General features: G+C 44.5%; 3 protein-coding genes across 15 annotated transcripts in view; 2 read left to right on the forward strand and 1 right to left on the reverse strand.

Annotated features, from left to right (window-relative positions):
• The first annotated feature begins 283 nt into the window (after window positions 1–283).
• NHERF4 (NHERF family PDZ scaffold protein 4) lies at window positions 284–4,572 on the forward strand. 7 transcript variants are annotated; one of them, XM_031443514.2, is made up of 11 exons: window positions 284–510; window positions 882–912; window positions 1,061–1,134; window positions 1,452–1,663; window positions 1,915–2,104; window positions 2,195–2,331; window positions 2,595–2,799; window positions 3,029–3,225; window positions 3,318–3,545; window positions 3,689–3,889; window positions 4,131–4,572. In XM_031443514.2, exons 1-11 carry the CDS (start codon window positions 495–497, stop codon window positions 4,158–4,160), a joined length of 1,521 nt encoding a protein of 506 aa, XP_031299374.2. In that variant the 5' UTR covers window positions 284–494; the 3' UTR covers window positions 4,161–4,572. The 7 variants fall into 7 exon arrangements, with proteins under 7 accessions (XP_031299374.2, XP_010979643.3, XP_010979641.3 ...); XM_010981341.3 differs by having other exon boundaries at window positions 885–912; XM_010981339.3 differs by having other exon boundaries at window positions 882–1,134.
• Window positions 4,573–5,767: 1,195 nt separating this feature from the next.
• DRC12 (dynein regulatory complex subunit 12 homolog) lies at window positions 5,768–9,525 on the reverse strand. 6 transcript variants are annotated; one of them, XM_064482256.1, is made up of 7 exons: window positions 9,453–9,525; window positions 9,071–9,209; window positions 8,601–8,666; window positions 8,081–8,200; window positions 7,485–7,577; window positions 6,171–6,301; window positions 5,768–5,899 (listed from the first exon to the last, which is right to left on the reverse strand). In XM_064482256.1, exons 2-7 carry the CDS (start codon window positions 9,138–9,140, stop codon window positions 5,771–5,773), a joined length of 609 nt encoding a protein of 202 aa, XP_064338326.1. In that variant the 5' UTR covers window positions 9,141–9,209; window positions 9,453–9,525; the 3' UTR covers window positions 5,768–5,770. The 6 variants fall into 6 exon arrangements, with proteins under 6 accessions (XP_064338326.1, XP_010979637.1, XP_010979639.1 ...); XM_010981335.3 differs by having other exon boundaries at window positions 9,071–9,151; window positions 9,453–9,498; XM_010981337.3 differs by lacking the exon at window positions 9,453–9,525 and having other exon boundaries at window positions 8,601–8,671; window positions 9,071–9,128.
• Window positions 9,526–13,559: 4,034 nt separating this feature from the next.
• Window positions 13,560–26,571, forward strand: part of CBL (Cbl proto-oncogene) — a 74,772-nt gene continuing 61,760 nt past the window's right edge. The window contains exon 1 of one of the 2 annotated variants that reach the window (XM_031443505.2): window positions 13,560–14,050. In XM_031443505.2, coding sequence (XP_031299365.2) covers window positions 13,856–14,050 — 195 coding nt within the window. In that variant the 5' untranslated portion in view covers window positions 13,560–13,855. The remainder of the gene's footprint in view (window positions 14,051–26,571) is intronic. The other variant, XM_064482145.1, reaches the window with a different exon arrangement.

Raw genomic sequence — 26,571 nt, forward strand, 5'->3', positions numbered from 1 at the left:
GGGCTTGGGCACTGACTTGCTGTTATTAAAGATCTGTGTCTTCCACCTACTGTGGCCTGTTTGCCTGGTGCTTTCAAGAAAGGGTACTGTTCTTGGTCATTCTGGTTAAACTACTGACCACTTGCTGTTGCAAATGTTTCTTGGTTCAGAGGAAGTGAGGGTTGGGGGGGCGGTGAACAAGATATTGGGGTGGGGGTGGACCATGCTGGTCCTATCGCCCTTTTCAGGCATACTTATTCCAGGCTTGGAATTTCAGAGACCAGCAATCTACCTTTCTCTGCGCAAAGTGTCCGGAGAAAGCTGAAGCCCAGGGATTGAGGCAGGAGGGAAAGGCACAATTCCTCAGAGGACAAGACTCTCCTCCCGTTAACCATTACCCAACTGCTTCCAAGCTTGCGTCTTGGAGGAGGCGGGACGTGGAGGGGTAGGTGGGAGGATCAGCTGGTTTCCATGGACCTTGTCCCTACACTGAGCACTGGGTCGCTGATTCAACCATGGAGGCAGCTGCAGGTAGGAAGCTGGGAGAAATCCTCTGGAGGGGACTTTTGGGCAGAGGACAGATTGAAAGGCATTGGGACCAGAATACATTTGGCAATGGGTCTTGCAGCTCTGGGGCAAGTATACTGGAAGTCAGGAGAGGAAAGGTGAGTGGGTACTTATATCTGCCTTCCTGGTCCACGCCCTGTACTGATACGATCAGATTTCTGCGCCAAGGACCAAGGTGGGGAGGGGAAGGAAGGGAAGGGGAAAACCCTTTTGGAGCAGAACAGAGGTGAGCCCTGAACTTAGGGGTTCCCCTAAGTCCTTTCAGTTAACGACCATGGAAGAGGAATCTCAGGGGACAGAATGTGCCTCTCCTCCCCTCACCCCTTCTTTGCCAGCAGATCCTCTGGACACCGCCTCCTTGACCCTGTAAGTGCCGTGTGCGAAGGGCTGGGCAAAGAAAGGAGGGAATTGAAGGTGGAGAAGCTCTTCAGTTGCCATTAATGCCTCAACGTGAGCCTGGGACCCATGTCCAGATACCAGCTTTCTCCTATCTGTGTCCCTTGCCTCCTTGCAGGAAGTTTGAGTTTAACCCAAAGCTGGGCATTGATAATCCTGTTCTTTCCTTGGCTGAAGACCTCGACCCCTCTGGTAACCCTCTGCCCCTGGGGCAACCATTTCCTTTCCCTGGAGCCACCAGGGCTCCACACAGTCTCCCATCTCCTTGGTAACCACTCACTCTATCTACCTCTGATGACAGTCTTGGTGGGGAGTGACTACATGGAGGTCAAAGGGGGCCGGATGTTTCCTTCTGTCCCAGCCACTCTACCTGGGCTGTGTTCGGCCCCACTGCGCAACACCTGTCCAGTGTCCTATCACGGGGGCAGGGTTTGCCAGGCACAAGGTAACTTATACTTGGGCTGTGTTTCTTCTCCTCCCCCTTTCCTGCTGCCCACCTCCCCTTCCAGATCTCTGGAGCCTAGAACGGCCTCGCTTCTGTCTGCTGAGCAAAGAGGAGGGCAGGAGTTTTGGCTTCCACCTGCAGCAGGAGCGGGGCACGGTTGGGCATGTGGTGTGCAGGGTGGAGCCAGGCACTTCTGCCCAGCGCCAGGGTCTTCGGGAAGGAGATCGTATCCTGGGGGTGAACAACCATGTTGTGGAACACGAAGACTATTTGGTGGTGAGGTTGGGCTAAGTTCTCCCGTGGTACAGGAGAACATTCCATAGCACCTCAGGGAGACAGAAGCCGGGTGGTCACCACCCTGGGTACACGGGGACAAGACCCAAGCCTCAGTTTCCCCCATCGCCTAGGATTGAGGGATGCCCGGGTCAGAATGGGTGGGTGAAGGCCTCCAGAGAGCTGTAGCTTCCAGGGAGGGGGAGTTGGTAAGAAGGGCCGGCCCCAGCCCATCCCGCTTGCCCGCTGTTCAGGTAATACGCCGCATCCGGGCCAGCAGTCCGCGGGTGTTGCTAACGGTTTTGGCCCGGCACATGCACGACGTGGCCCGAGCTCAGCGGGGGAACAACGACCACCTCTGTCCTACTCTCAGCCCGGGTGTCCGGCCCCGGCTGTGCCACATAGTGAAAGATGAGGGTGGCTTTGGCTTCAGTATCACCCAAGGTGAGCCTAGAGCTCAGGAGGGGTTGGCAGGGGGATCTCAGCCCTGTTCTGGGCAGGCAGCAGACAGAAACGTGCCATTTGGGCTTCCAGGACGTCGGGGTCCTTTCTGGTTGGTGCTGAGTACTGGAGGGGCAGCGGAGCGGGCAGGGGTGCCCCCTGGGGCCCGACTGCTAGAAGTGAATGGGGTCAGCGTGGAGAAGTTCACACATAACCAACTCAACAGGAAGGTATGGCTGCCTGTTTCCTGTTGGTCCTCACGCCCCTGGGCCCTGGGCCCTGTCTCAGGAAGCAGACTCTCCCCCATGCACCTGATCTCCTGATCTGATCTTGTATCTCCCTCACCATCCTTCGCTTTACAGTCTGTGCTGGACCATTCCCTCCCCTCCCCAGTGCCTCATTCCTGGGCCTGGGAGAGGGGCTATGTGGAGGTGCCTGCCTCTGCCCTCCCTACCCAGGTGGCTGATGCTGATGCCCTGCTGGGTCCCCACAGCTTTTTCAGAGTGGCAAGGAGGTGACCCTGCTGGTGGCAGGGCCAGAGGTGGAGGAACAGTGTCGCCAGCTGGGAATGCCCCTGGCTGCACCCCTGGCAGAGGGCTGGGCACTGCCCAACAGACCCCGCTGTCTGCATCTAGAGAAAGGGCCCAAGGGCTTCGGGTTCGTTCTCCGGGAGGAGAAGGGTCTTGATGGTCGCCTCGGTGAGTGGGAGCCCTGGGAATGGGGAGGGAAGGTGGGTGTTGGGGTGGGCACACAAGGGCACATATACAGCTCACCGTGCACACAAGTGGTGTTCCTGGCTGAACCCCAACCCAGGGCCTCCTCTTCCTCCTGGGTACCCCCTGGGTCAGGCGCCCAGTGTACACACAGTGGCCTGGGCCGGCACTGAGGGTCAGTGGGGGAGGAGCAGTGAGGATGTCTGCGTCCCAGGTCAGTTCCTGTGGGAGGTGGACCCAGGACTGCCAGCAGAGAAGGCCGGGATGCAGGCTGGGGACCGGCTGGTGGCTGTGGCTGGGGAGAGCGTTGAGGGGCTGGGCCACGAGGAGACAGTGTCCAAGATCCGGGCGCAAGGCTCCTGTGTCTCGCTTGTTGTGGTGGACCCCAAGGCTGACCGCTTCTTCAGCATGGTGCGAGCCGAGGGGCAGGGGCTAGGTCGGGGGTAGGGGCAGGCTCAGGTGGAGGGAGAAGCAGCAGATCTGTCCTATCTGCCTCCTCCCAGGTTCGCTTGTCCCCACTCCTCTTCTTGGAGAGCACAGAGGCTCCTGACTCTCCCCAGGTCACCCTCTCAGCCTCTCTGACTGAGACCGAGGACCCACCAGTTGAAGATACAATGGTAGCCCCTGTCCCTTGCTGCTTCCGCCAGTGCTTCCTGTACCCTGGGCCTGGCGGTGGCTATGGCTTCCGACTGAGCTGCGTGGCCAGTGTGCCTCATCTCTTCATCTCTCAGGTGACTGATGCCCCAGGGACCTTGAATTCTTTCAATCATTTGCCTCCTAATGACCCTTCCTGTCCTTCCCTCCCAGAGCCCTAGAGCACCCAGCAAACTTTTCTGTGGTGTTCCAAGTTCTATAACCCCCTCTACTCTGCCAGGTGACCCTAGGAGGCTCGGCTGCCCAGGCAGGGCTGCAGTTGGGAGATGTGATTCTGGAGGTGAATGGGTACCCCGTGGGTGGAGAGAATGACCTGGAAACGCTTCAGCAGCTGGCTGAGGCCAAGCCACCCCTACACCTGAAGCTAGCAGCCAGGCCTCACCAGAGCTTGGAAGCCTGGATTCCACCAAGGTCAGGAGAGGTGAGGAAGAAGGCAGAGGGACTGTGAACAGCCAGAGAAGGACAGAGGAGGGTCAGAGGGGAGGGCAGAGCAGTAAGCTGTGGAGTGAAGCAGTGTGGGGTATGTAGGTTGGGCCATGGAAGGCGGGAACAGAAGGACCCAGGGATGAAGCCCCATTCCTGGGCATTCCAGGGCAGGGGGCAGCAGGAAAAAGGAATTCTTCTGGTCCCTGAATGACATTTTCCCTTCTTTCTTTGCTTAGGACTGGGCCCTAGACTCAGATGTGCTATAGCACCCCCGTGCCTGGCACAGATTTGCCCAAGCTTTCCTGACTTCACTCTCTGGCCTGAGGTGGTAGGAGCTGAGATGCTGTCTATAAACCAGAAGTGGCAGCTCTAGGACTCTGGAATCTTCCAGTCGCAGGAAGCCCAGGGTCTACCTCCCTTCCTATGAGGGCCCACCCTCCCAGAAGAGGGTGTGGTTAGAGGTTGCAGGTGGGCCCAATAGGGAGTCTCCTCTCTGATTCCAGAGGGAGTCATCTGGGAGCCTTGGGAACTGTTCTTCAAGGAGGAAGCTCTGTCTGAGATGAGAGCTGTGATTTTATGATTTGTAACAGGAAATATGTATTTGGTCTTCATACCCTTTCTTGGCACAGAGGTCCTAAAATCCTTGGAATTTCCTAAGTAATAAAAGTGATAAAGGTATCTTCTGTTACTGTTAATAAGCCCCTTTCAACCACACCTAGCTTTGTTAATGAGGTGAATTTGGAAAGCACTTAAGGATGGGGCACTGGTTGCAGGGGAACCAATCTTGTGCTTAGAAGGTTAGAACTTTCAGTTCCATCCCTACCCCTACCCTCACCCTCCTGGGAGGGGAGAGGGGATGGAGGGTGAATGAATCATCAATAATCAATGGATTAATCTACACAATGAGGCCTCCATAGAAACCCAAAGGGACAGATTCGGAGAGCTTTCCGGGTTGCTGAATGCGTGGAGGTGCTGGGGGGTGGCTCACCTGGGGAGGGCATGGAGCCTCCATGCTCATACCCTGCCCTGTGTATCTCTTCCATCTGGCTGTTCCTGAGTTGTGTTCTTTACAATAAACTGGTAATCCAGTAAGTAAACTGTTTCCCTGAGTTCAATCACTCTAGCAAATGATTGAACCTGAAGAGGGGATTGTGGGAACCTCTGACTGATAGCCAGTTAGTCAGGAGCACAGGTGACAGACAACGTGGACTTGAGATTGGCTGTGGGATCTGTGGGATCTGATGATATCTCCAGGTAGATAGTATCAGAATTGAGTTAAATTGTAACATGAAAGTTAAATTGTGTCTACAGAGCATTACTTGGTGTGGGACACCTCTTCACCCCGCAACCCCACATTTAACCAGAAATGAAGAAGAACTGAGAGAGTTGTAATAAAATAGAGAAACACTGAATTTTCCCTTTTCAGGTGGGCTGTGGGGCTGGCTAGGATTGTAGCCATCTGCAACTTGCCCTAGGCATGACTCCAGGACTGTTGGGTGTTTTGCAAGAATTTGGAGAGCACTGTACCTTCTTTCTGGGGGAACCTTAGGATGGTGGGGCTAGTGCCTGGTCACTGTTGGCCTAGTATAGAAATGGCCTTTCCCTGCAAATCTGGCTTCCTTTGCTGGTGCTAGTGGGGGAAGGGGGAAGAAAAGCTCCCCAGGCTCAGAGGGTGGGACCCAGTTTCTCTAGGAGAGAAGTTGAGGCCTTGTCAAAATCAGTCTTCGGGGTAATGGGTCAGCCCAGAACCAAGAAGTTCCCATGAGAGGCACTCATCTCTGCCTAAAAACCACATCCCACAGTTCTACTGAGCTCTACATCAAGACAGCTTTATTGCTGGGGCCTGAGAGGGTCCCAGAGACTTGGGCTCATGGTCTCAAAGATCCAGGGGGTTGAGTCCAAACTGGCGGAGCTGCTCCTTGTACCTGGCGTGGAGTTTCAGCAGAGCCCCGTCCCACTGAGGCTTGACTGCTCTCAGTTTGTCCAAGAGCCCGTCCAGGCTTCCCTACAGACATCAAGCTTCAGATCCCAGGAGGGGAGAGGGCTGGATGAGGGGTGCCCCAGGTTGGTCTGTAAGCTTTCCTAGCCAGAGTTTTCTTAAAGCTCTTATTTTTAGTGGGCAGGCACGGTTGTATACCCATAAGATACAGCAGAGTTCCCGGTGGAGAAGCTGTTTCTCCTTCCCTGTGGTCTGTTATTGTCACACTAGCTGGGATTTGTGGGGATGGGAGAGTGCTGGGTGCTGGGATGGCTGGCTTTCAGAAGGTGGTGCTTACATGTAAGATTTCCTCATACTTGGCCTCCATGTCTGCCACGTGGGCCCGAAGCTGAGCCAGAGTTCGGTCCCGCTCTCCAAGGGCCTGCTTGGCCTCTCTCTCTGCAGCCTCAGCCTCCCTCTGGCACTTGTCTGGGGTGAGGGGCAGAAGGATGAAAGAGGACAGGATGGTGACACTCTATCCTTAAACGGAGTCTCCAAGGTACCCACCAAAACAGAACTTTAGCGGGCTCATTCCAGACTCACTCAGGGTCATCAACTTTCCCATAGTTCCTATAAAGAGCTGAAATACACCATTAAAGTATAGTAGAGAGAGTGGGCTTGGGACAAGAGATCTGGGTCCTAAATCTGGTTGTCACTTACTACTTGTGTAACATCTGGCATCTCTCTCTCTGAGCTTCAGTTTCTTCATCTTTATAGAGAGAATGACACATACTTCATAGGCTTGCCGAGAGTTAAAATTGATAATATATGGGAAAGTACCTAGTATGTATGCTGATTGCATTTAAATTTGAGATAAGGCAAAGATGAGGAAAGGAACGCCCGGTCTGCATTGCAGATAAGCAACTCTTGGTAGCTATAGCTAAACTAAAGCTATTTTAGGATAAGAAAACTTTGAGGTCAGAACTGTGCAGAATCTGTGTGCCATGCTAAAAATGTTCAACTCTATCCTGTTACTAAGGGAGGAGGGTATAGCTCAGTGGTAGAGTACATGCCTAGCATGCAGAAGGTCCTGGGTTCAATCCCCAGTATCTCCACCAGGAGAAACAAATAGATAGATAAACTGAATTACCTCTCTCCACCAAAAAAAGAAAATTATCCTGTTACTAAAAGGGAAGAGAGCAAAAGCTTCCTACTTTAAAACAAATATTTTTGCTTATTTAAAAGGCTTATTTATTAGCAAACAAGTTATTTAGGATCTACCATGCACTAGGCCTGAAGATATGGAAATAAACAAGTCAAACGGTTTCATTTTCACTTGGTTTCATTGTAAAAATCAGCCAAACTAAGAGGGAATATGTTTTGCTCATGAGAGGCAAGGTGGTGGTGGGGATTAAGAAAGAACTGGATTTGGAGAGACCATTGAGGGGGGAATGGAGTGAGAGATTGACACTTTCTTTACTTATAACTTAAGATTTTTTTTTTCCATCCTGAACCCTCTGTTGCAATCTGAAGTGGTATGGGAGAGACAGTGGGGAAAGCAATATGAGAGATTGCAGTCTTCTAGAGAAGGACTGTCCTAAGCCCACCCCTTCAGGCTGGACCTCGCCAGTGATTCTCCGAGAGGAAGGGCTTTGAGGGTGAGGAAGCCTACCTAACTTCTCCCGAAGGCCCTTCACTTCCTCCTCCAGCTGCCTGCTGCGGGTCTCCATCTCCTCCTGCAGGGCCTGGCGCTGACGGCTCATCTCTGTGGCAGGGATAGTGGGTGGCCAGGAACCCAGGCCCAAATAGAGCAGCGGAGAAAGGATGGAAAATTTTATGGGTGGGGAGGGCTCCACTTGGTCGAGTGAGACAGGAGCATAAAGGCCTTTTGGTTCTTCTTGTGGTGATTCTGAGAAGCTGGGGAAAGAGCTAGGAAACAAGGCCCCCTTCCCCGGTGCCAGGTGCCAGCTCAGGATCGGGACTCTAGCCCTTCTCCCCACACACTCCCTCAGGATGAAGGAGATAAAGGCTATGAATGCATTTTGTAATCCACACAACATCAGGTGCATGGCATCGTGGAAGGTCCCCGCCCAGGATCCTGGAGACCTTCCTTTGGTTCCTTCAGGATTCCTGTGCAAGCTGGGAAGGCTGAGACTAGGCAGGGCAGGGGGAAGTCCTCCTTGTCTCCCTTCCTAGCATCCTCTGGCCCTCTTGGTTGTCCTCTTTCAGGCCCCTGTCTCCTGCCCACCTGCCTGACGAGCCGCATACCTGTATATATGGCCTTCCCTTCCCTCCGGGCCCCCTCCAGTTCAGCCTCCAGTTCTTGCAGCCTCTGCTTCAGCTGGTCTTCAGAAGCCTTGGCTCGGCGGGCCTCATTCCTTTGCAGAGCTGTGGACAGTCCCAGAGTGGCCCTCAGGACTGGCTGGGGACCCCACTGAATCAGCCCTCATGGCCTTAATGGATCCTGTCCACCTCTGGAAACCTGGCGGCCGGCTTCCAGCCTCTCATGTTATTCTGGGTTTTTGTTTTCCCCTTAGAATCCTACAGGTTTTTTGTTACTAAGAAGCAAAAACTCCCTTTGTGTTCTGGCTATAAAAAATAGCTGCCTCTACCAGCCCTCACTGCATACCCTTTCCTCACAACCCCAACTCATGACACTCTTTATCCACTAGGGGATGATGAGAGGTTAGCTCAGCCCCCCACCATAGCTCCAGCCCTCCAAGCCCCAGGGATGCAGAAATGCCCATTGTCTCATCTCTATTTCCCCTAGAACTTCCAGCTTTCTTACCCAAGTGGTCTCGGAGCAACTCATTTTCCAGCTGTGCCATCCTGTGCATGGATTCAGTCTCCACATCTGCCCTGGCAAGATGGCAAAGCCTCAGCTTATCATGATTGCCGCCTCCTTACTCCCCTCACATCCTCATTCCACATGCTGGACTTTCTTTTTTGCAGATCTGAGGACCACTAAATGTAGGGTCTTTGATGGCAGAGTCTAGTGAACTCACTGCCCAGTACTCAAAATGTATTTGATGAATATATAAGGAAGGCACAGAGCCAGAGGGGCTCAGAGAGTGTGTGGGTGCAGACTTCCCCACTTTCCAGCTCCAGGGAACATGGACGCAAGGATATGAAGGGAGAGGGTCAAAACAGTTCCATTTGCCATGCAGAGGACTGAATTCCCTCTGGAGAACCTCTGCTTGGTCTCTGAGCCAGAACATAGAGAGCAGGGGGCACTCACCTCCCCCCAGCCTGACTCACCAGCACCTGCATTCCTTTTCTTCTTCTGTGCCCCAGCTTTTGTTCCGTTTGCTTTGGTCTTAGGTGGCATCTCCTTGCTCTCTTGGGGGAAGGAGGGAACTCATATTCAGGTCTGGACATGGAGATGCTTTCCTGACCCCTAGATTGAACCATGAGCCCCAGGAGAGTTAGTGTTCTAGTCTCCAACTCTGTCTCTTATATTTTCCAGAAGCTTCTGTTCTTGGTCTCCTTGGAAACTTAGGCAAGGCTGGGGCCAGTGGGAAGGCTGGAGCTGTTTCTCTCTACCAGTCAGGCCCTAAGTACATAAATCATTCTTCTCAATCCTCTTTTGGAAAAAATAAATCTCAATACCTGGTCCCTACCCTCTTCCCATCATCCTTACCCTGTTTCTTCCTTTCTGTGAGACCTTCTCTTGCCTCTGTTGTGACTCCCTGTGGTGTGACCCACTCATGAGGAGGGGCAGAGAAGAGGTCCAACCAGCTAGGAGCCTGAGGAGGAGACTAGGGTCTGGGAGCCAATCCAGAGTGGCAAATTTCTGTTGAGGGCAGGATTGAGAACTGGGAGGTTGGGTTTCCGCAGGCCGTGTGTTGTCCAGGCAACTGGGAAACATGGACTTCATAGGAAGGTAGAATGTGCTATATATAAAGCTTAAAACACCAAGGTCCCAGATGGCCAATTCTCTCCTTGTCCCCAAATCCTAAGTGTAGTTTGAGGAGAAAGGGCTTTGGTGCTGATTAGCTATGATTCACTTCCATGTAGCACTGCCTACAATTTGGAGACTTACAAATTACAGACCTACATATCTGAAATAATGCTGTTGTGCAGAGGGAAAGGACTGACTTCAGACATTTTGGGCAATTTACATTCCAAAGTCTCATCAGCAAAATGACATTATTAGGCTTAACACTGAAGATCCCATACAAGAAGGTGTATGAGGGAAAGAAATGCAGGAGAAGGTGGTCAAGAGAGTTTCCCATTTTGGAGAAATAAGGGTGACACAAGGCAGAGGCAAACCCTGGACCCCAGGGTCTTGACATAGAGAGATGCAAATGGAGAAGAAAGGGCACTGGTTGGAGAAAATTTCTGAGCTCTAGTCCCCCTACTCTGGCTATGGAAGCTTGGGCAAGCCATTTAACCTTGCTCAGCCTCAGTTTCCCGGTCTTTAAATCTTTGATTTTGTAAATCTTGAAAGGCCTGCATTTTCACCGAGTATGTACAGGGCTGTCTTCTCTCATGGTGGCTTAGTGTATTGTCTCTCCTCCCCTGTTCACATACGTGGTTGACTTTCAGACAGGGGGCTGAGGGAAAACCTTGCTTGGCTCCCTGTACTATTGGGTGGCTGGGGCTCCCTCTAGTGGCCTTGCTTGACCTTCTCTGGAGCCTCCTAAATTATTTATCGAGCAATGCTGGGGGTGCCTCCCACATAGGGATACTTCCTAGCATCTTGCTGGAGTAGTTAGGAAAATAAATTTGGGGAAGGGAGAATTATGGGTGGCTTGCTCTTGTCAGGAAGCATCGCCCTCACCCCCCTCCCCATCCAGCCCTGTGCTTTTGGGAGTCTTGTCCACCTGGATCTCTGGACACCATCCTGGCTAGAATGAAAACAGAAGACATGTCAGGGCTTTCCCCTTGTGCTTTAAAGGAACTGAAGATTCTTTCTTTAGCTATTTCTCTTTATCTCTGTCCCTCTCAACATTTTTGGTCAATTGCCTGTTGTCTGGAACAGTTCTGAAGAAATAGCCATGAGATCTGGGGGGAAAAAACCCTTCCTCTGAGGAGCAGGCAGATTCAGATAGAGGCTGATTCTGACGTTTATTTGTCATCCTTGTGGCTGCAGGGTACTTCTCTGACCTCAGGGACATTTTACAGAGTAAAGAGAAGAAACAGCTTTGTCTTTCCAGGTACTTACAGTTCCCGGACTTCAGTGTCAGATAACCTGTGCACATCTCCCAAATCTAGAGGAGATTTTTCTTATCTTGAAGCATGTTTTTCATTGATCCCTCCCACTCCCAACCCTCTGTCCCTGCCTAGGAATGCAATAGAGGTTCCTGTCCTGGTCCTTCTCATCTAGAAGCCTGTTTGGGGAATTTTCTATGGAACGATCAGTGTCTCTGTTATGCTGATGCCTAGAGTGACATATTGAGGACAGAGATTACAGAGTACAAACAACATATCAGAAGAGCTTTACTTTTCAAATATGTTCAGTCAACCGACTTTCAGGTGCAGAACGAGGATGTGGTTTGTGTTGAAGGTGAAATGGAATAAGAAAAGTGCCACGTGTCACATGATGTGATACGAATCAAGCCAGCTCTAGAATAACTCAGGAATGAGAATGACATTCTGATCAACAATTCAATCTTTAGTACATTTTGAAAACAAGCCACGTGAAAATTGTAAAAAAAAAAAAAAGTCAATCTTTTCTTCTCTTTTCTTTAACCTCAGTTCAGAAGTTTTTCACTTCACTAGAAAAGGTCATTTCAGCAGAATTCTGTCCTCCTTCTAGTAGGATCCCATCCAGGAGTTTTTTTAAAGAGATACAGAGGAAAGAAGGGTCACTCTCTCTATTCAAATGTGAGAGATATGTCATTGTATGTTAAAAGAAATATGGCTTACTGCAGCAGAAACAAAGTGCAAATTATGCAATTCCATTCTATACAAACCATACTGAACATAATACAAATTGGAAGCCTTAACCGAAGCCAGAGCTATGCAGATGACCTACAAGCTCATACATAGCTCCAAGGGTTAATTTCTAACCTGTACCCCACTAAATCTAAGATTTGACTATGAAGGAGGAACAAACCCTTGTATATCTACACTATGCTAGGTTACTGTGGAAAACCAAAGTTGATAAGACAGTATAGCACAAATTAATGTGTTGCAGGTGAGAAACAAATGGTTATAGAAATTTAGAGGAGGGAAGGATTCTTTCTGGCTGGAGTGTCTGGTAAGGAGGATAATATTTGCGTTGAGTCTGAAGAATGATTGAACTTTAGTAGCGCTCTTTCTGCAGAGGGAATGGTCTGAGTAATGGTGATGAAAAAAGAATTGTTATACTTTGTGACCTGGCGAATCACCCAGCATAGGATATACATATTGGAATAGTATAAGCTGCAAGGTAGTTTAGAGTTAGATCATGACTGTTAACTTAATTCAGGAGGCAATGGGGAGTATTTAGAGTTGTTGGGGTTTTTTTTTGGGTGATGTCAGAACTATACTTTAGGGAGACTGGTCTGGTGGCAGTATGAATTGGAGGTGGCAGGGAAAACAGTGAGGAGAAGGCTTCAATAGACCAAGGGAGAGAAAAGGAGAGTCTGCAACTAAGGGTGGGGAGGCACTAGAGATGGAAAGTTTTGCCAGTTATCTAAGAGCTTTGCCTATATTTTCTCTTTAGACATTCTAATTATTTCTAGATAGGAATTGATTAATGGAAATTCTTAGGAAATGATAATGTTGACTCCACAATCAATCTTGGATACAGCCCACCAAAGTGCAAAACAAGGATGTCTGGCTGAAAAGTCCTCAAGTTCAGAAATATTTTTTCCCCTCTTACAGAATCCTTTGATAAGCTTAATTCTCTAGGCAGTCAACAGCTTCGTGTAAGAGCCAGGAGGGGTATCTAAGGAGGAACTGAGTACTTATTGACATAGCAAGGCCTGCCTGCTCCTAGAGCTGAGGCTCAGAATTAGCAAATTAGGGCAGGGCACTTCCTTCTTTGGGAGGGAAGTTCTTTTTTTTTTTTTCAAAGTTCTTCCAACGGAACTTTTAGATGAGAAAAGTGGAAGTAACTGGGAACTGCATTTCTGTTCCGCAGGCGGAGCAAGTACACCTCTGGCCAGGCCTTGAAGCTCACAGTTTCGGTGGTCACAGCCTGATGCTAGCGGTGCCGACCTGCGGTTCTATGCTTTGAGCAGGGGAGTCCTAAGTACATATTCCATTCCCAGAAAAGGAACTAGTGTTCAGAAGTAAAAAAATGGGTAAGTGTTTTGTTTTCAGAAGGTCAAAGACCTGGAAGAAGAGCCCGCGGCCTGAGTGTTTCAAGACTTTCTGGGGTCTAATCAGGATGCAACAACCTGCAGCTTTCACATTCCTGTCCTTGTTCCCGACTTAACGAGGAGTTTAAAACACTAGGGAGTGGGGGGAAATTTTCCCTTTTTCTCCCACAGTGTGAAGAGGCAAATAACTTTAAGCTCAGTTTCCCCGTTTGTCAGATGTGGGGGAAAGACTTGAGTTTGAAATTCTTTCTATGGCTACCCATCTTAATTTAAATATTTCAATAACCCCCTCCCCATGGAGCGACAACCCACAACCCACGAGAAACATGAAGAGCTCGGCTTCTGCCTAGTGCGCAGACTCCATGCTAGACCCCGCCCCCACCCTTTCCTCGCTCCTCCAGCAGAGGGCGCAGGCGCAAAGGTTACGCTTGGGCCCGCCCCCCCGGGGCTGGGGGAGGCGGCGCGGAAATTTGGCCGCGGCTTTCCGGGAGCTGTGGCTCGGGAGTGGGTGGCGCAGGGGAGGTCGCTAGCCAGTTCGGACGCCGTCGCCCGCTTCCCCGAGCTCCGCGCGCTCCCTGCCGCCCCCGGGCTCGCGCTCCCTGAAGGGGCGCGCCCGCGCGGACCGCGCTCCCGGCGCCGCCCACTCCCCTCCCAGCGGCCGCCCCTCCCTCCGCCCGCACGGCCGGCGGCGGTGGCCGGGAGAGGCCCCTCCTTCACGCCCTCCTTCTTTCCCTCACTCGCAGCCGAGCGGAGCCGGCGGACGCTGCTGGGCCCCTAACCCTCCCGGGCCATGGCCGGCAATGTGAAAAAGAGCTCCGGGGCCGGGGGAGGCGGCGGCTCCGGCGGCTCGGGCTCGGGCGGCCTGATCGGGCTCATGAAGGACGCCTTCCAGCCGCACCACCACCACCACCACCACCTCAGCCCCCACCCGCCGGGGACCGTGGACAAGAAGATGGTGGAGAAGTGCTGGAAGCTCATGGACAAGGTGAAAGGCCTGCCGAGGACCCGCGGGAGCAAGGGTGGGCGTGGGCGGAGGGGCCGAGGGAGGGGGAAGGAAGGGACAGAGGAAGCTGGGGGAGGGGACGGGTCGTGCGAGGCTGGGGAGGCAAGGAGCTGGGGTGACGGGGCCGGGCGGTGGGGGACGTGCGGGTGGGGAGGAGACCGGGAGGATGGGGGTCGGCGGTGGGGGAAGGGCTGCGGTTGGGAGTAGGGGAACGTTGAGGTCGTGTGTTTGGGGTTGCGAGACAAAGATGGGGTGGGGGCTGGGGTGAAGGTTAACTGGGGAGCCACTGGGGCGGAAGTATAACGGGGGGTGCAGAGTTTAGGGCACTGTGCAGGGTGTAGGGTTGTGGGTCGCGGAATTGGCCCCGGGAGATAGGAGGGAGGCGGGTGAGAAAGAGCGCTTGATTTACCGGCAAGGACTGTTAGCTGCATCCAGCTATTACGTTTACAGTCTCTGAGACCTGGGGTCAGGACCACTCCGCCGGCAAACTGCGCTCTGGATGAGCGTATAGTTTTTTTTTTTTTTTCTCGTTAAGATGTAACACCAAGATAAAAGAAATAGGGGGGTGTTTAAATGAGCAGAGGAAGGAACTTTCCTCCACATCTAGAGCTGGCTTAAGTTTTTATCCTCCAAAAACATTGGACGTGATCCATTGCCGGTGCTTAGATATGCACTGATTAAACCACAAGTTCTGGTTATGACCATTATCTTCGGAGAGATGTATTGACTGAGCGGGTTAAGCAGCAGATTCTGACTCCTTCCAGAACTTCCTCCTTACACCCACTGCTTTTAGGTGGGTTCTACTTTTTTTTGGTAGCGGAACCTGACTTCTTATTGCAGGACCTGACTTTAAGCTTGTTGGATGAGCTGCTTTGATTACCTTTTTAAAGCGATTGTGAAAAATAGCCCCACTTTAAGTTTGGTATGTGGGAGAATTTTACTTCCTTATAGTTGTGTGTCTGTATAATAAAGTGATTAGTCCCAAGTACTTTAAAGTGTTCAAAAGCCTAACTATTTGTTCTAGAGAATTCAATATTTCCTTGATATTTTTCACATTTATTAATAACGTATTTTTGCAAAATTCATACTGCAGATGAAAATTGATTAGAAGGATCGGACATATATATTTTAAGAGAATTGTGTTATTTCCAACAGAATAAAGTTGTTTTTCTTTGGTTCCTCTGTGGGCCTAGGTTCCTCTTCTGTAAAGTTTTCATGGATTGCTTTGGCCTAGAAACAGCTAATAAAAGTGATTATGAAGCACTTTGCAAACATAAATATGCTATATAAATGCTTAATAAGTCCTGTGTGTGAATTAGCACTCCTGTTATGGATACCATTGGTTTCAGAAGCTTCTTTTTCTGGCTTATTTTTCTCATGTTAAATAATTGGCATTGTAATTAATGAACAGGTATTTGTATGTCGATTGCATTGGTATTGTAATGCTAATTTCATTATTAGAAATTGTACTAAAACCATTAAAGAAACTTAGGCACGTAAAGGAAATTCTAAATGCATTGACATCTTTTAAAAAAAATATATCGAGTATATTCAGAATCTGAAGCTTGTAGGTTTGCATTTTAGGGATTTAGAGGGGAGGTATATAGCTCAGTGGTAGAGTGTGTGAGCATCGTCAAGGTCCTGGATTCAAGCCCCAGTACCTCTGTTAAAAAATAAGTAAATAAATAAACCTAATTACCTCCCCCCCCAAAAAAACCAAACAACAACAAAAAAAGAAAGTACTTTAAAAAAAAAAAAAAAGAATCCCCTCTCCAAAAAAAAAGTTAATTACTTAAAAATGTTCTCCTGGAATGGAAAAAATTTGCATTTCTAATTACTTTCTCATTTAAGACAGGTGTGGGAACATTCAGTGTATCAGAATTGTATTGATTGGAGACTTTCTTAAAAATAATAAACTTTTGACACCACATTGTAAACTGACTATACTTAAATAAAAATATATTAAAAAATAAACTTTTTATCAGACTTTGAGTCTCTGTAAGGTAGTCCAAATAAGATCCCCCCTTAAGTCTCACTCCTTCATCTCTTTAAAGTATGTGTATTGAATTACGATTTCTTTCACAGAATGTTTAATTATTTGGAGAGAATAAAGACGACTCAGAGTTTTGAGTCTAATGCTTTTCAGGTTTTGATAGTTTCAAGGAAAGTAGGCTTCTAGTTCTTCCATTCTGGCATAGGGTGTTTTATTCCTGTTTTGCTTGTCTTGAAAGATGATTTTTAGTACCCTGTGCTCCATATCGCAGATTACTAGCTGTGCTGAAATGAAAACTTGGTTCTTCTTTCTGATATATTAGTCCAGTAGGTTTGTACTGCTTTGCAGATTTTCTGAATACTTCTGTAGTTTTGTTACATTGCACCATCTCTTTTACTCTTAATTGTTTTTTTTTAACTCTTGGTATTTAGAGCATAGATGTTCTCCTTTTCACTTTATTTTTACTATTAAAAGTCTTAAATGTGTCAGTAATCCTTCTTGACTTCATGCGATATCAGTGGTGAAGAAATTACTGTCAAGTCCACAAAATGTCCCACACTTTTATTGAATTTAGTTCCAGGTTACCATCCCATACCTGTTTTAACCTTGTCGTTGAAGTTAGGTGACTATTATTCCAGCCACTTATTAATCAATTGATTATCACTGGAAACTATGTCTCCTCTCTCCTAGTATTGGCTGCTATGTGGATGGAGAAGTCGGCATAAGTCACGGAATTCTGGTCACTCTAGGCCCAATTTACTATTCCATTGTGGAACTGAAACTTAGTGTTGGAAAAGGACTTGTGCTAGACTGCTTGTTATTAAGCAGAAGATGTGGTCAGCCACTAGGGTTTTGTTTTTTTTTTTTTTCCATCCTGGTATATTGTAATTAATATTTGTGAAGATACTTGTATGTAAAGAAAGTAGCTAGTAAGTAAAGAGACAGCTGGGCAGGGGAGTGGAGAGAACAATCATAAAAATTGCCTTAAATATAAGTATAGAATTATCAGGGTATTTAGTGAGAGACTCAAAATTCCGTTACGAAGTAGAGTGGGAGCTGGCAAACTTTTTCAGTCACGGGACAGATAGTAAATACTTTGGACATTGCCGGCCACATACTCAGTCCCAGTTTCTTTGTTGTTTTTACAACTCTTTAAAAATGTAAAAGCCATTCTTACCTGCAGGTGAACAAAAAAAAGGCTACAGGCTGTAATTTGGCCACCTCTGAAGTAAAGCCTCATGCTGGCGGTATTTTAGATCCATGCTATGTTTTTATTTTAAATTAGCTTACGTTATTAAAACATTAAGGTGTTGATTTATTTAACGGGGTATAATTTATTAGAAAAATGCTTCATTTTAAAGCATGGGTTTAAAACAGCATTTTCAAAAGATAATCCTTCTGCTAACTGCCTTCTCCTTCTTGCCCTACCCCTTGTATCTTCTCTGTTTATCTTTACCTCTCAAGATTGTAAGCTCCATGAGGACAGCAACTGTAATCTGTTTCTCTTCTGCAGTGTCCAGGCACAAGGCCTTACACAATAGTGTGTTGTAAATATTTGTTAAATTAAATTGCTCTGTGTGCTCCAAAGGATACTAAAAGGAGGTGTTATAGGGGTGGGAATCATTTTAAATTACATTAAACATTTCTTTCTTTCGGTAGTTCTTTGGCAGTACCATCCCTGTTTTATAGATGAAGACTCTTAGGCTCAGGGAGGTTATGTAACTTAGTTAGTAGTGGAGCCTGACTTGGAATCCAGGATTACCCACGTCCGAAGGCTTAGTTCTTTCTTCCATACAGTACCTTCTCAGGTATACAAGACAATCTCTGTAGCAAGTAATTTTTCAGAAAGTGACCTGTGTAGGTACACAACAGCAGTTTTCACACACACATGCATACACACACACACTCCCACCACCATTCACACATTCAAGCAAAGTAGATGTTCTCTTGAATGATGTTAACATGGTGTTTAACTAGAACCATTAAAAGAAATATCTGCTTTTAAGCAAGGATTTGTGTCTCTTCAAATTATTTGTATTGGTTACTCTGTATGGTTTTTGTAGAGGCGTGTACACGTTATTTTCCCATTTTTCTTAACTTTTTTTTTTTTTTTACCACTTTTTATTTCATTTTTAGTTCTGTCCCTTTACTAGAGCTTTTCAGGATCAGGCTTTGTTTTAACTTTAGTTCCTGTGCCTAACACATAGTTCTTGCGGAACGAAGTGCAAACTTTAACAAAATAAAGTGGGATCAAAACAGATTCCCTCATTTTCTGTGCAGTAGTTAAGGGGATTAGGTTGGGAATCTTTTTTTTGAGTGTTGAGTTAAAGTAACATTTACTAAAAGTAGGTTTTTGTTTTTTGGGTTCTAAAGGTAATAGTCATTGTAAAACATGATTGTGTTGTTTTCTTGCCTATTAAGAATTCCCTCAAAGGATATAAAATTCTCCATTATTCCTTAAGAAACATGAGCCCAACTGCACATTTCATACAGTTCATGATAGAAATTTTGAAGGCTATATAGAATAAAAGTAGGGTTAGGCTGAGGAAGATCATCCACTCTGTTCATTCTGTGGCTATAGTAAGACCTATTTTTGATACATCGTTGGTCAGCTGTATACATACAAGGAACTAGAAAAATCACGGGCAGATAGGTCCCTAAGTCTTCTCTTTCAGCAGAATTCATATTATATTCAAACATGCAATAACATTTATCCTATGAAAATCATTCCCCTAATCTAATCTAGAGCATTAGAAGAAAAATGGACTAAGTATTGAAAACTGAGCCTAAATTTCAATCACGTTTTCCAATGAAGTTAATTCTGATCTACATTAGTTTTGTTAGAAGAAGGGGATTATAACAAGCAAGTCATTGTGAAATGTTTTCATGATTAGCACATTTTGTGCTGGAAGGAAATAGGTGGGAGTAGTCAACCAGGAGCCCTGGAAGCCAGCCTTAGCTCTGTCCCTACAGTGTTCCTTCCTGCAGTGGCTTCCAAAAGGAGGAAGGGAAAGGGGTGCAATGATGGCATTGGTGGTACACACCCTCAGGGGATTCAAGCTCCCGCTGACCAATGCCACTACCATAGACGCTCTTGTGTGTGGTTCCCCTAGAAGAATGAGCAGTGACCCTGGGTCTCCCCTCTGCAACTGGTGGAATGGGTGGTGAGTCTTGCTTAGCAGACTCCACTGCCTTTGGCGCCTTCTTACAAACACCACTGACCTTCCCTCTGGCTCTGGGATCATGAACCGTGAGGAAATCTTCAAATCTTAAAATAAGACCAATTCATTGCTACTTCAGTGAGGAGGATGGGGTCCTAATTCCTGCCTCCTTTCAATAGTGGTACATATCACCAATAGCGCTCTTTGTGAAAAACAATTTATGAATTGTAAGATATATAGAGCAAAATGTAGACGTTCCTTTCTACTCTCATACCCCCAAATGACCACCCTCTCCAGAGGTGACCACTGTCTGCTATTTAAAGTCCTTGGGGGAAGGTATAGCTCAGTGGTAGAGTGCCTGCTTAGCAAGCACAAGGTCCTGGGTTTAATCCCTAGTACCTCCATTAAAATAAATAAATGAACTTAATTACCTCTCTCCAAAAAAACAAAATGAAGTCCTTCCCTCCAGTCCCTTTTCCTAAGTGGCCCTGAGAAGTTTAGATGGATAGCATTGCCCTTGAGAGATTTATCGACTTGAGCAAGTTGTTACCATTTTAGCATTTACTCGCTAAGACTGATAACTAAGTTCTGATAATTCCTTATGCTGTAGAGAAGTTTACAATTTCACATCTGCTGAAAATAGCAGAAAATATCAAAATAATGTGTTTTACAAGAATGAAGCAGATTCAGAGAGATTAGGTAACCCAAGCCACCCAGCTAATACTTTTGTTTATGTGGATCCTGAGCTAGTATTTGGACTGTGTTAAGTGATTCTTATAAACCAGTGTTTCTCAGACTTTAACATGAATTCATATAATTTGGGGATCTTGTTAAAATGTAGAGTCTGAGTAGATCTGGGGTGGGGCCTGAGATTCTGCATTGCTGACAGGGATCACACTTGAAGTAGCAAGGCTCCGTACCACAGCTGATTTTATTTTAGATAAGCTTGATAGATTTTTTTTAAAAAAAGAAATGACAGTAGAGTATCTTATTTGTGTTTAAGATATTAATTATTATGTTCTTAAATTTTGAAAGTAATACATACTCATAAAATTATACATTTTTAAGCAAAAGTGGGATTTTTTAAACAAAAATGATTCTAGAGTTAAAAAAATTTTTGTGACATTATGGAGATCATTCATGTTAATACTACACGTAGGTCTCCCTGAAATTTTTTTAAGGACTGCGTAAGATTTTATAATATATATATATATATATATGTTTATTTAACAAATTCATATTGATAGCCTCCCAGGTTCTTTTTTTTTTTTTAAACTTTTTTTTATTGAGTTATAGTAATTTTACTCCCAGGTTATTTCTGATTTTTAGTATTAGAAACAATGTTTCAGTGACTATCTGTTATGTAGTTTCTAAATAATCTTTAGAATAAACTCCTGGAAATGAGATGTGTTGGGTTAAAGGAATCATATATTAAAGTTTTAAAAATATATATTAGCATATTGCCCTCCAAAAAAATCTGCTTTCATCCACAATCCTTGTGTAGTTTATTGATTTAGATATGGTAGCTGATTCCTAGTTTAGGTGAAAATTATGTCGGCATCTTTCCAACATCACACTTTTACTGAACACAAACCAGGTGCTGGGGAGTTAAGGCTGACCCAGTGCTCACACTGTAACCTGGGGATATAACTGAAGGTATACAAAGGGCTCAGGGAACGCCCTGTGGGAATCATTAAGCAAACCATTACTTAATCCTTGGGGAGACCAGAAAGGGGTTTGGACCTGGGGAAGAACTTTAGACCAAGCAGGCTTGTCTGTAATCAACAGTTGTGCCTTGATTATAGTCTGACATTCAAAAGCGATGCTAAAATCATTTAATCTCTAGTTCATGGTACTGGTGTGAAGTTGCTCTGATAAGTCTGGGGATAGAGTTATATTTCCCTTTTATACATAGAATCTGTGTATAAAAACTGCATGGTTAAGCTGTCAGCACGTGTTGGTTATTTAATTTCCTACACCGTAATGGATGTATTTTTTTTCTTCAATTAATGTGAGAAATGAAAGTAATGAGATTGGTAATTAGTTCTAAGTGGCATAGTGTTTTTAATAAATAGTGTTGGGTGGTATTTGAGGAGTGTTAGGTAGTAATTACAGTTCAAGTCCCTGAATGGAATTTTGATAAATCAATAATGGGGAATAGTAATTTGAAGTAAAAGACTTTTTTCCTTGGGGCCATTATCTAGTGATGACACTTTTTTTCAATAAAGTGTGGGTTTCTGATTTCTCTTTGAAAAACAATCACAAGTTGTTTTCATTTAAAAGCTTCACTATAGTTCACACATGTAAAACTGTTAAACCTCTTCAAGTTTCTGAGTTGATTAATTTCTAAAACTTGAAGCTTTAAAAAGGCTTTAAGAGATTAATTGATCTGTTTAATTTATAGAGTCAGAGAGATGAATAACTTGCCCAAGGTCACATAGCCACTTAATGTCAGTCACCAGTCTAGGTAGGACCCAGGCCTCTGGACTCCTGTTCTGGTGGCCTTTCCACTATACCTCCCCTTCTCTTGAGCAATTGAATCTTCAACACTGTAATCAAATTTTATGTGTTGTAGGTATAACTCAACATGTTGAATACTTGCTTTTGAAGCATAGTACTTGTTTTAATCATGTTTTTTAACATATGAACAAGTTTAAAATGAAAAATGCTTCCATGGATAAGGTTTACGGAGATAAAAATACTTATTCATAGTCCTATATGCTTACGTTTTCAGCCTAACTAGACTTACAGTTCCTTAGTGTAGGAAGAGATTCTGTGTTCAGAATAGAACTAGACTTAGGCCACTGTTCTCTGTAACTTCTTTTCTCTTTTTAAAAGTTTAGCAATTTCCAAGCATAATTTTATTCCTCTTTATTGCAATCATAGCACTTTCCAGTTTTTTCTCTTGACCATTGAGCCTTGGCAGAAGCAAAGGGAGGAGCTAGGCCAGTGAGAAAGCTATTATGAATGGAGTGTGTGGCAGCTGTACAAGAATACTGTTGGTTTCCCAGAGCTAAGCATGTTTCTTTTTGACATTTTTCTGAGTGATGCTGTAAATGTACAAGCAGAAGTAAACAAAAGGAAGCCATGTTTGCTATTGCGAGACTTGGAAAGCAAAATAAAATTGGCCAAATGGAGAACAGACTAATCAGGAAAATATCTTTGAGAAATTTTTTGGTGAATGTTTTTTTGTTGTTGTTTTTCCTCTGCTTATTGGTGAATGTTTTTAAGCTTAGAATGCACATTTGGGCTTTAGAGGTTAACAAAAACTGCCAGTTTAAAATTCACTAAGTAATAAAGATAGGTTCTTTTGGCTTTTGATGTTTGTTAACTATTGGCTTGAATTATTCACAGAGCCTTTTTGGAACTTTTCTCCCGAAGTTATAAATATTTAGGGCCCTTTTTTTTTTTTTCCCTTTCCAGAAGATTTTAAGATCAAAAGAGTTCCTCTACCTATATACTTTTTTCATGGCCCATGTTGGTCTTAAAAGACTTACAGAGTTGTTAGTGGAATGCTGGTTTCCCTGATCATGTGATGATTCATCTTGGAAAGATCTTGAGAAAAGTAGATATTTAATCTACAGATGATCTATACAAGGTCACATTCTAAGGAAGGACTGATTACATTTGTGGAACATGCGTGGTAGTCGTTTGAAAATGTTAACTAATCAAGTGTTTGGGAGACATTTTAAAACTCGTGATATTTTATTAAAAAAAACTCATGATATTTTAAATCTGCTATGTTAGGGGTAATATGTTTTTTTAGTTCATTGTCAGTAACAGCATTTATTGATTGCATGTTACAGGTTGGGCAGAACAGTTTTAGTTTAGTTGTTGTTGAAAGGAAGTATACCCTTTTTTTCAGAGGTGTTAGGCGAATACTGCATTTTAACCTGGGTTCTGTTATGTTAATGCCTTTAAACAGGGAGAATATATGTATTGGTGTGTGTAGCCCTGGATATAAATGTAAATACATTTATTGAGTGCTCTACTTGGTTTGTACCTTTGAAGGGGTGGATACTGTAGGTTTTGCAGATAGTTGGTCACCCTCTTCTAGGGCGGCCTGCTGCCTTTTCTTTATTCCTTGGTTACCAGGTAGTCAGAGGCTATGCAGGTTTGGGAGGGTAGTGTGGCATGGCTGGGATGGTAGGAATAACGGTGTCATTTTCTGGGAGTCATCAAAAGATTATGTGTGATATAACATTCTATCTTCAATAGGTAATTCCTGCCTCCTCTGCAGATAAGCCTGATTAAGTTGTATGGAAATGGGGAGGGAACTAACATTGGATGTCTGCTTTATTGGAAACTGTGCAGTCTTTTCATAACGTTTGTTATGAGGTGGGTATTACCTCTGTCTTAAAGGTAAAAGAACTGAGGCTCAGAGGTTAAGAAATTTATTGAAGGTAAATGACTGGAACAGGACATTTTGATGTGGCTATTTGATGTAGTCTTGTCAAGATATTAAAACATTTTAATTTTAATGCAGCACTTAGAAGTTTATATTTTAGGCTTTATCGTGATGTCACCTTGCTAATTCCCTGACTACGCCTCATCTCTAATCACCCTCGCTACCTTGCTCTCTACACTTGGTCTTACTGACCTTTCAATTCCCCAAATCCAAACCTGTTCCTACTTTAGGGATGTTGGATTAATTGTTCTCTCCATTTGGGCTACTCTGTGCTGATTCTGCTTGACTGGATCCTTCCTGTAACTTCAACTCTTAGCCTAAATTCACCTCAGAGAAGCTTTTCCTATTCGCCATTCTAAAATAGTCACCTGATATTTTCTTATTATTTTAATTCTCTGCATAGAACCTGATACTTTTTTTGTTGATTTCCTTTTTGTTGTTTATTGTCTGATTCCTCTCAGATTCAGGGACATTGTATTTTCACTTCTGTGTCCCAGTGCCTGACATATTAGTTGAATGGATACATTAGGAAAAATCAAAACCATCAGGTACAACCCTCTTAAATTTCCTGTCTCCGTATCTCTAAATTTGTGTCTGTCTAAACCTATCCTTACTCCCTTTCTTCCTGTTTTAGAGTAAGGAGGTGTCCCTTTTTTAATGATGTTGGGTGTTTGGTGCTCCTAGCTGTGTTGTAGATCCCATTTTCCATTTTCTTTTCATTTATCTTTCCCCTTTCTTTCTCCATATAAAGTAAGTTCAGTATTCTTTGAAAATAAAAACCTTCAGTCATCTGCCTCTGGTAGTATTTGCTGGATCTTGATCTCTTAGTCTCAGTATCAGTTTCTCCTAACTCCCTCCGTGGATTAATTTAAGAACTTACCATTTTAATATTTTTATTATAAATGTATATTCTGATTCATAAACGTCAGACTTACAAATGAGGTTTTGAAATATAATATTTATAAATTTGGATTTGTTTATTAATGTGAGTTTTTAACTCCGTTGCACTTAGAATATAGTTGTCATCTGAGGTAGAGTCCTTTCTTCTTGGCTGTGTTGTTCCCTTTTGGCTTGAAACTCTTGATAGGATGAGTAGCTTCCTAAAACACTGTTAAAATATTTATAAATCAGGTATTTTTGTTGATTCAGCTTGTCTTTATTTGCTAGGCTTATAGAGGGCTATTTTTCAAGAGTTCAGGAAATGATGTACAGAGAATAAAATATTTAGTTTAAAATTTATAATACTGTCTTACATCATTTGATGAGTCGTTAGTAATTAAATGGGAATTCTGCAGTTGTTCTAGATGACCCTAATCCAATTCTGAGGGATCTATACTGAGGAAATAATCTGATGCGTAGAAGAATAAAATGCTTAAAGATGTTCATCACAGTGAAAACTTAAAAACAGCATAAATGTTAAAGTAAAGTGGAGGGGATGGTTTAAGATATGTTATGGTATATTCATAGAATAGAATCATTTAGACACCTTTAAAAAGTTTATAATGAGATTTTGGTGACACAAGAATGTAGGCATTTTAAAATATGAAATAAAGGGTAGGATGTCAGATTTCTGCTTCTTCCAATGTTAGACTAGGTTGTTTCAAACCAAATAATACTGCTGACTAGAAAAGCTAGAAGACGTTGCTATAAAAGCAGTGAGAAATTAGAGGCCAGGTTCTGGAAGATAAAGAAAGCTCTGAGAGGTAAGTCTGATTTTTGAGGCTCCCTTGCCCATAAGGTCATTGATGATTCTGGAGGTGACAGCTGAGACACTGAGTTTTCAAAATATTAAAGGAGGACAGAAAATTGGAATTAGGGCCTGCCAAGTGGAAGGGTCTGGGAAACACTAGATTTTGTGGTTGGGGTCCCTGAGGGTCTGAATTGTAAGAGTAAGGGTAAAACAGAAGCAAACCAATCTGAAGCCTGAAGCCTGGGACTGAAGACTGAAGCCCAGCTTCTTAATCCTCTCAATTTTAGATTAGATTAAGATGACCTGGAATTCCTAGTGTCCCTAGGCAGTCTGCTAGAAGCAAAAGTAAGTCCTTTTTGAATATCATCCATAACCTCCTATTTTTGTTGATATAATTTTTATGTACAATGTTCATCATTCAATAAATAAATAACTAGGCTTATGAAAAAATAAACTACAATTGAAAATCAACAGGAAAGATTGTTAATAGAAGCATACCTGCAGGGGGCAGATATTTGAGCTATCAGTCATGGACTTATATCTATGATTAATACATTAGAAGAATTAAAGATAAAATTGATAATTTTGACAGAGCTGAAATGATAAAGAATGAAATAGAAACTCTAAAACTGAAAAGCATAAGAATTTTATTATGATTAAGACTATGATGATTAAGAATTCAGTGGGTGGATTTAACAGCATAAAGCTGAAGAAAAAATTAATGAAGTGGAAGACACATCAGAAAAAAAAAAATCCAGACTAAAGCATTGGTAGAGAAAAGGATGAAGGATACACAAAAGAGTGTGAGAGACAAAAGGAATATGGAGTAAAAGTTCTTATAAGTACTTGAAATTATAGGAGAGGAGAAAGACCATGGGGCAGAAGCAATATTTGATGAGAAATTAACTGAGAATTTCCCCAAACTGATGGAAATCATGAAGTCATAAATCAAAGAAGCTCTATAAACACCAGGAAGAATCGAAAGTAAACTATACCTAGGCACATCATAGTAAAATTGCTGAAAACCTGGGGCAAAGAGAAATGTTAAAAGCAACCATGGGATAAAAGACATTCTACCTTCAAGGGAGCAACGAGACTGACAGCCTGCCTTCTCAGCAGTAACAGTGGCATCCAGAAGGCATGAGATAATACAGGCAGACCTTGTTTTATTGCATTTCGCTTTATTGCACTTAACAGATAATGCATTTTTTATAAATTAAAGGTTTGTGGCAACCCTCTGTTGTCAGTTGA

The sequence above is a fragment of the Camelus dromedarius genome, chromosome 34 (assembly GCF_036321535.1).
Source record: "Camelus dromedarius isolate mCamDro1 chromosome 34, mCamDro1.pat, whole genome shotgun sequence".
Taxonomy (NCBI): Eukaryota; Metazoa; Chordata; class Mammalia; order Artiodactyla; family Camelidae; genus Camelus; species Camelus dromedarius.

Bases quoted from the DNA above. Each gene is read 5' to 3' on its own strand.
- NHERF4 (XM_031443511.2), top strand. From the start codon at position 821: ATGGAAGAGGAATCTCAGGGGACAGAATGTGCCTCTCCTCCCCTCACC. The intron at 1,664-1,914 runs GTGAGGTTGGGC...CCCGCTGTTCAG, and splicing joins AACACGAAGACTATTTGGTG to GTAATACGCCGCATCCGGGC. The intron at 2,800-3,028 runs GTGAGTGGGAGC...TCTGCGTCCCAG, and splicing joins GGGTCTTGATGGTCGCCTCG to GTCAGTTCCTGTGGGAGGTG.
- DRC12 (XM_064482255.1), bottom strand. From the start codon at position 7,881: ATGCACCTGATGTTGTGTGGATTACAAAATGCATTCATAGCCTTTATC. The intron at 6,302-7,484 runs GTAGGCTTCCTC...CCCTCACCCCAG, and splicing joins GGGCCTTCGGGAGAAGTTAG to ACAAGTGCCAGAGGGAGGCT. The intron at 5,900-6,170 runs GTAAGCACCACC...TGATGTCTGTAG, and splicing joins AGTATGAGGAAATCTTACAT to GGAAGCCTGGACGGGCTCTT.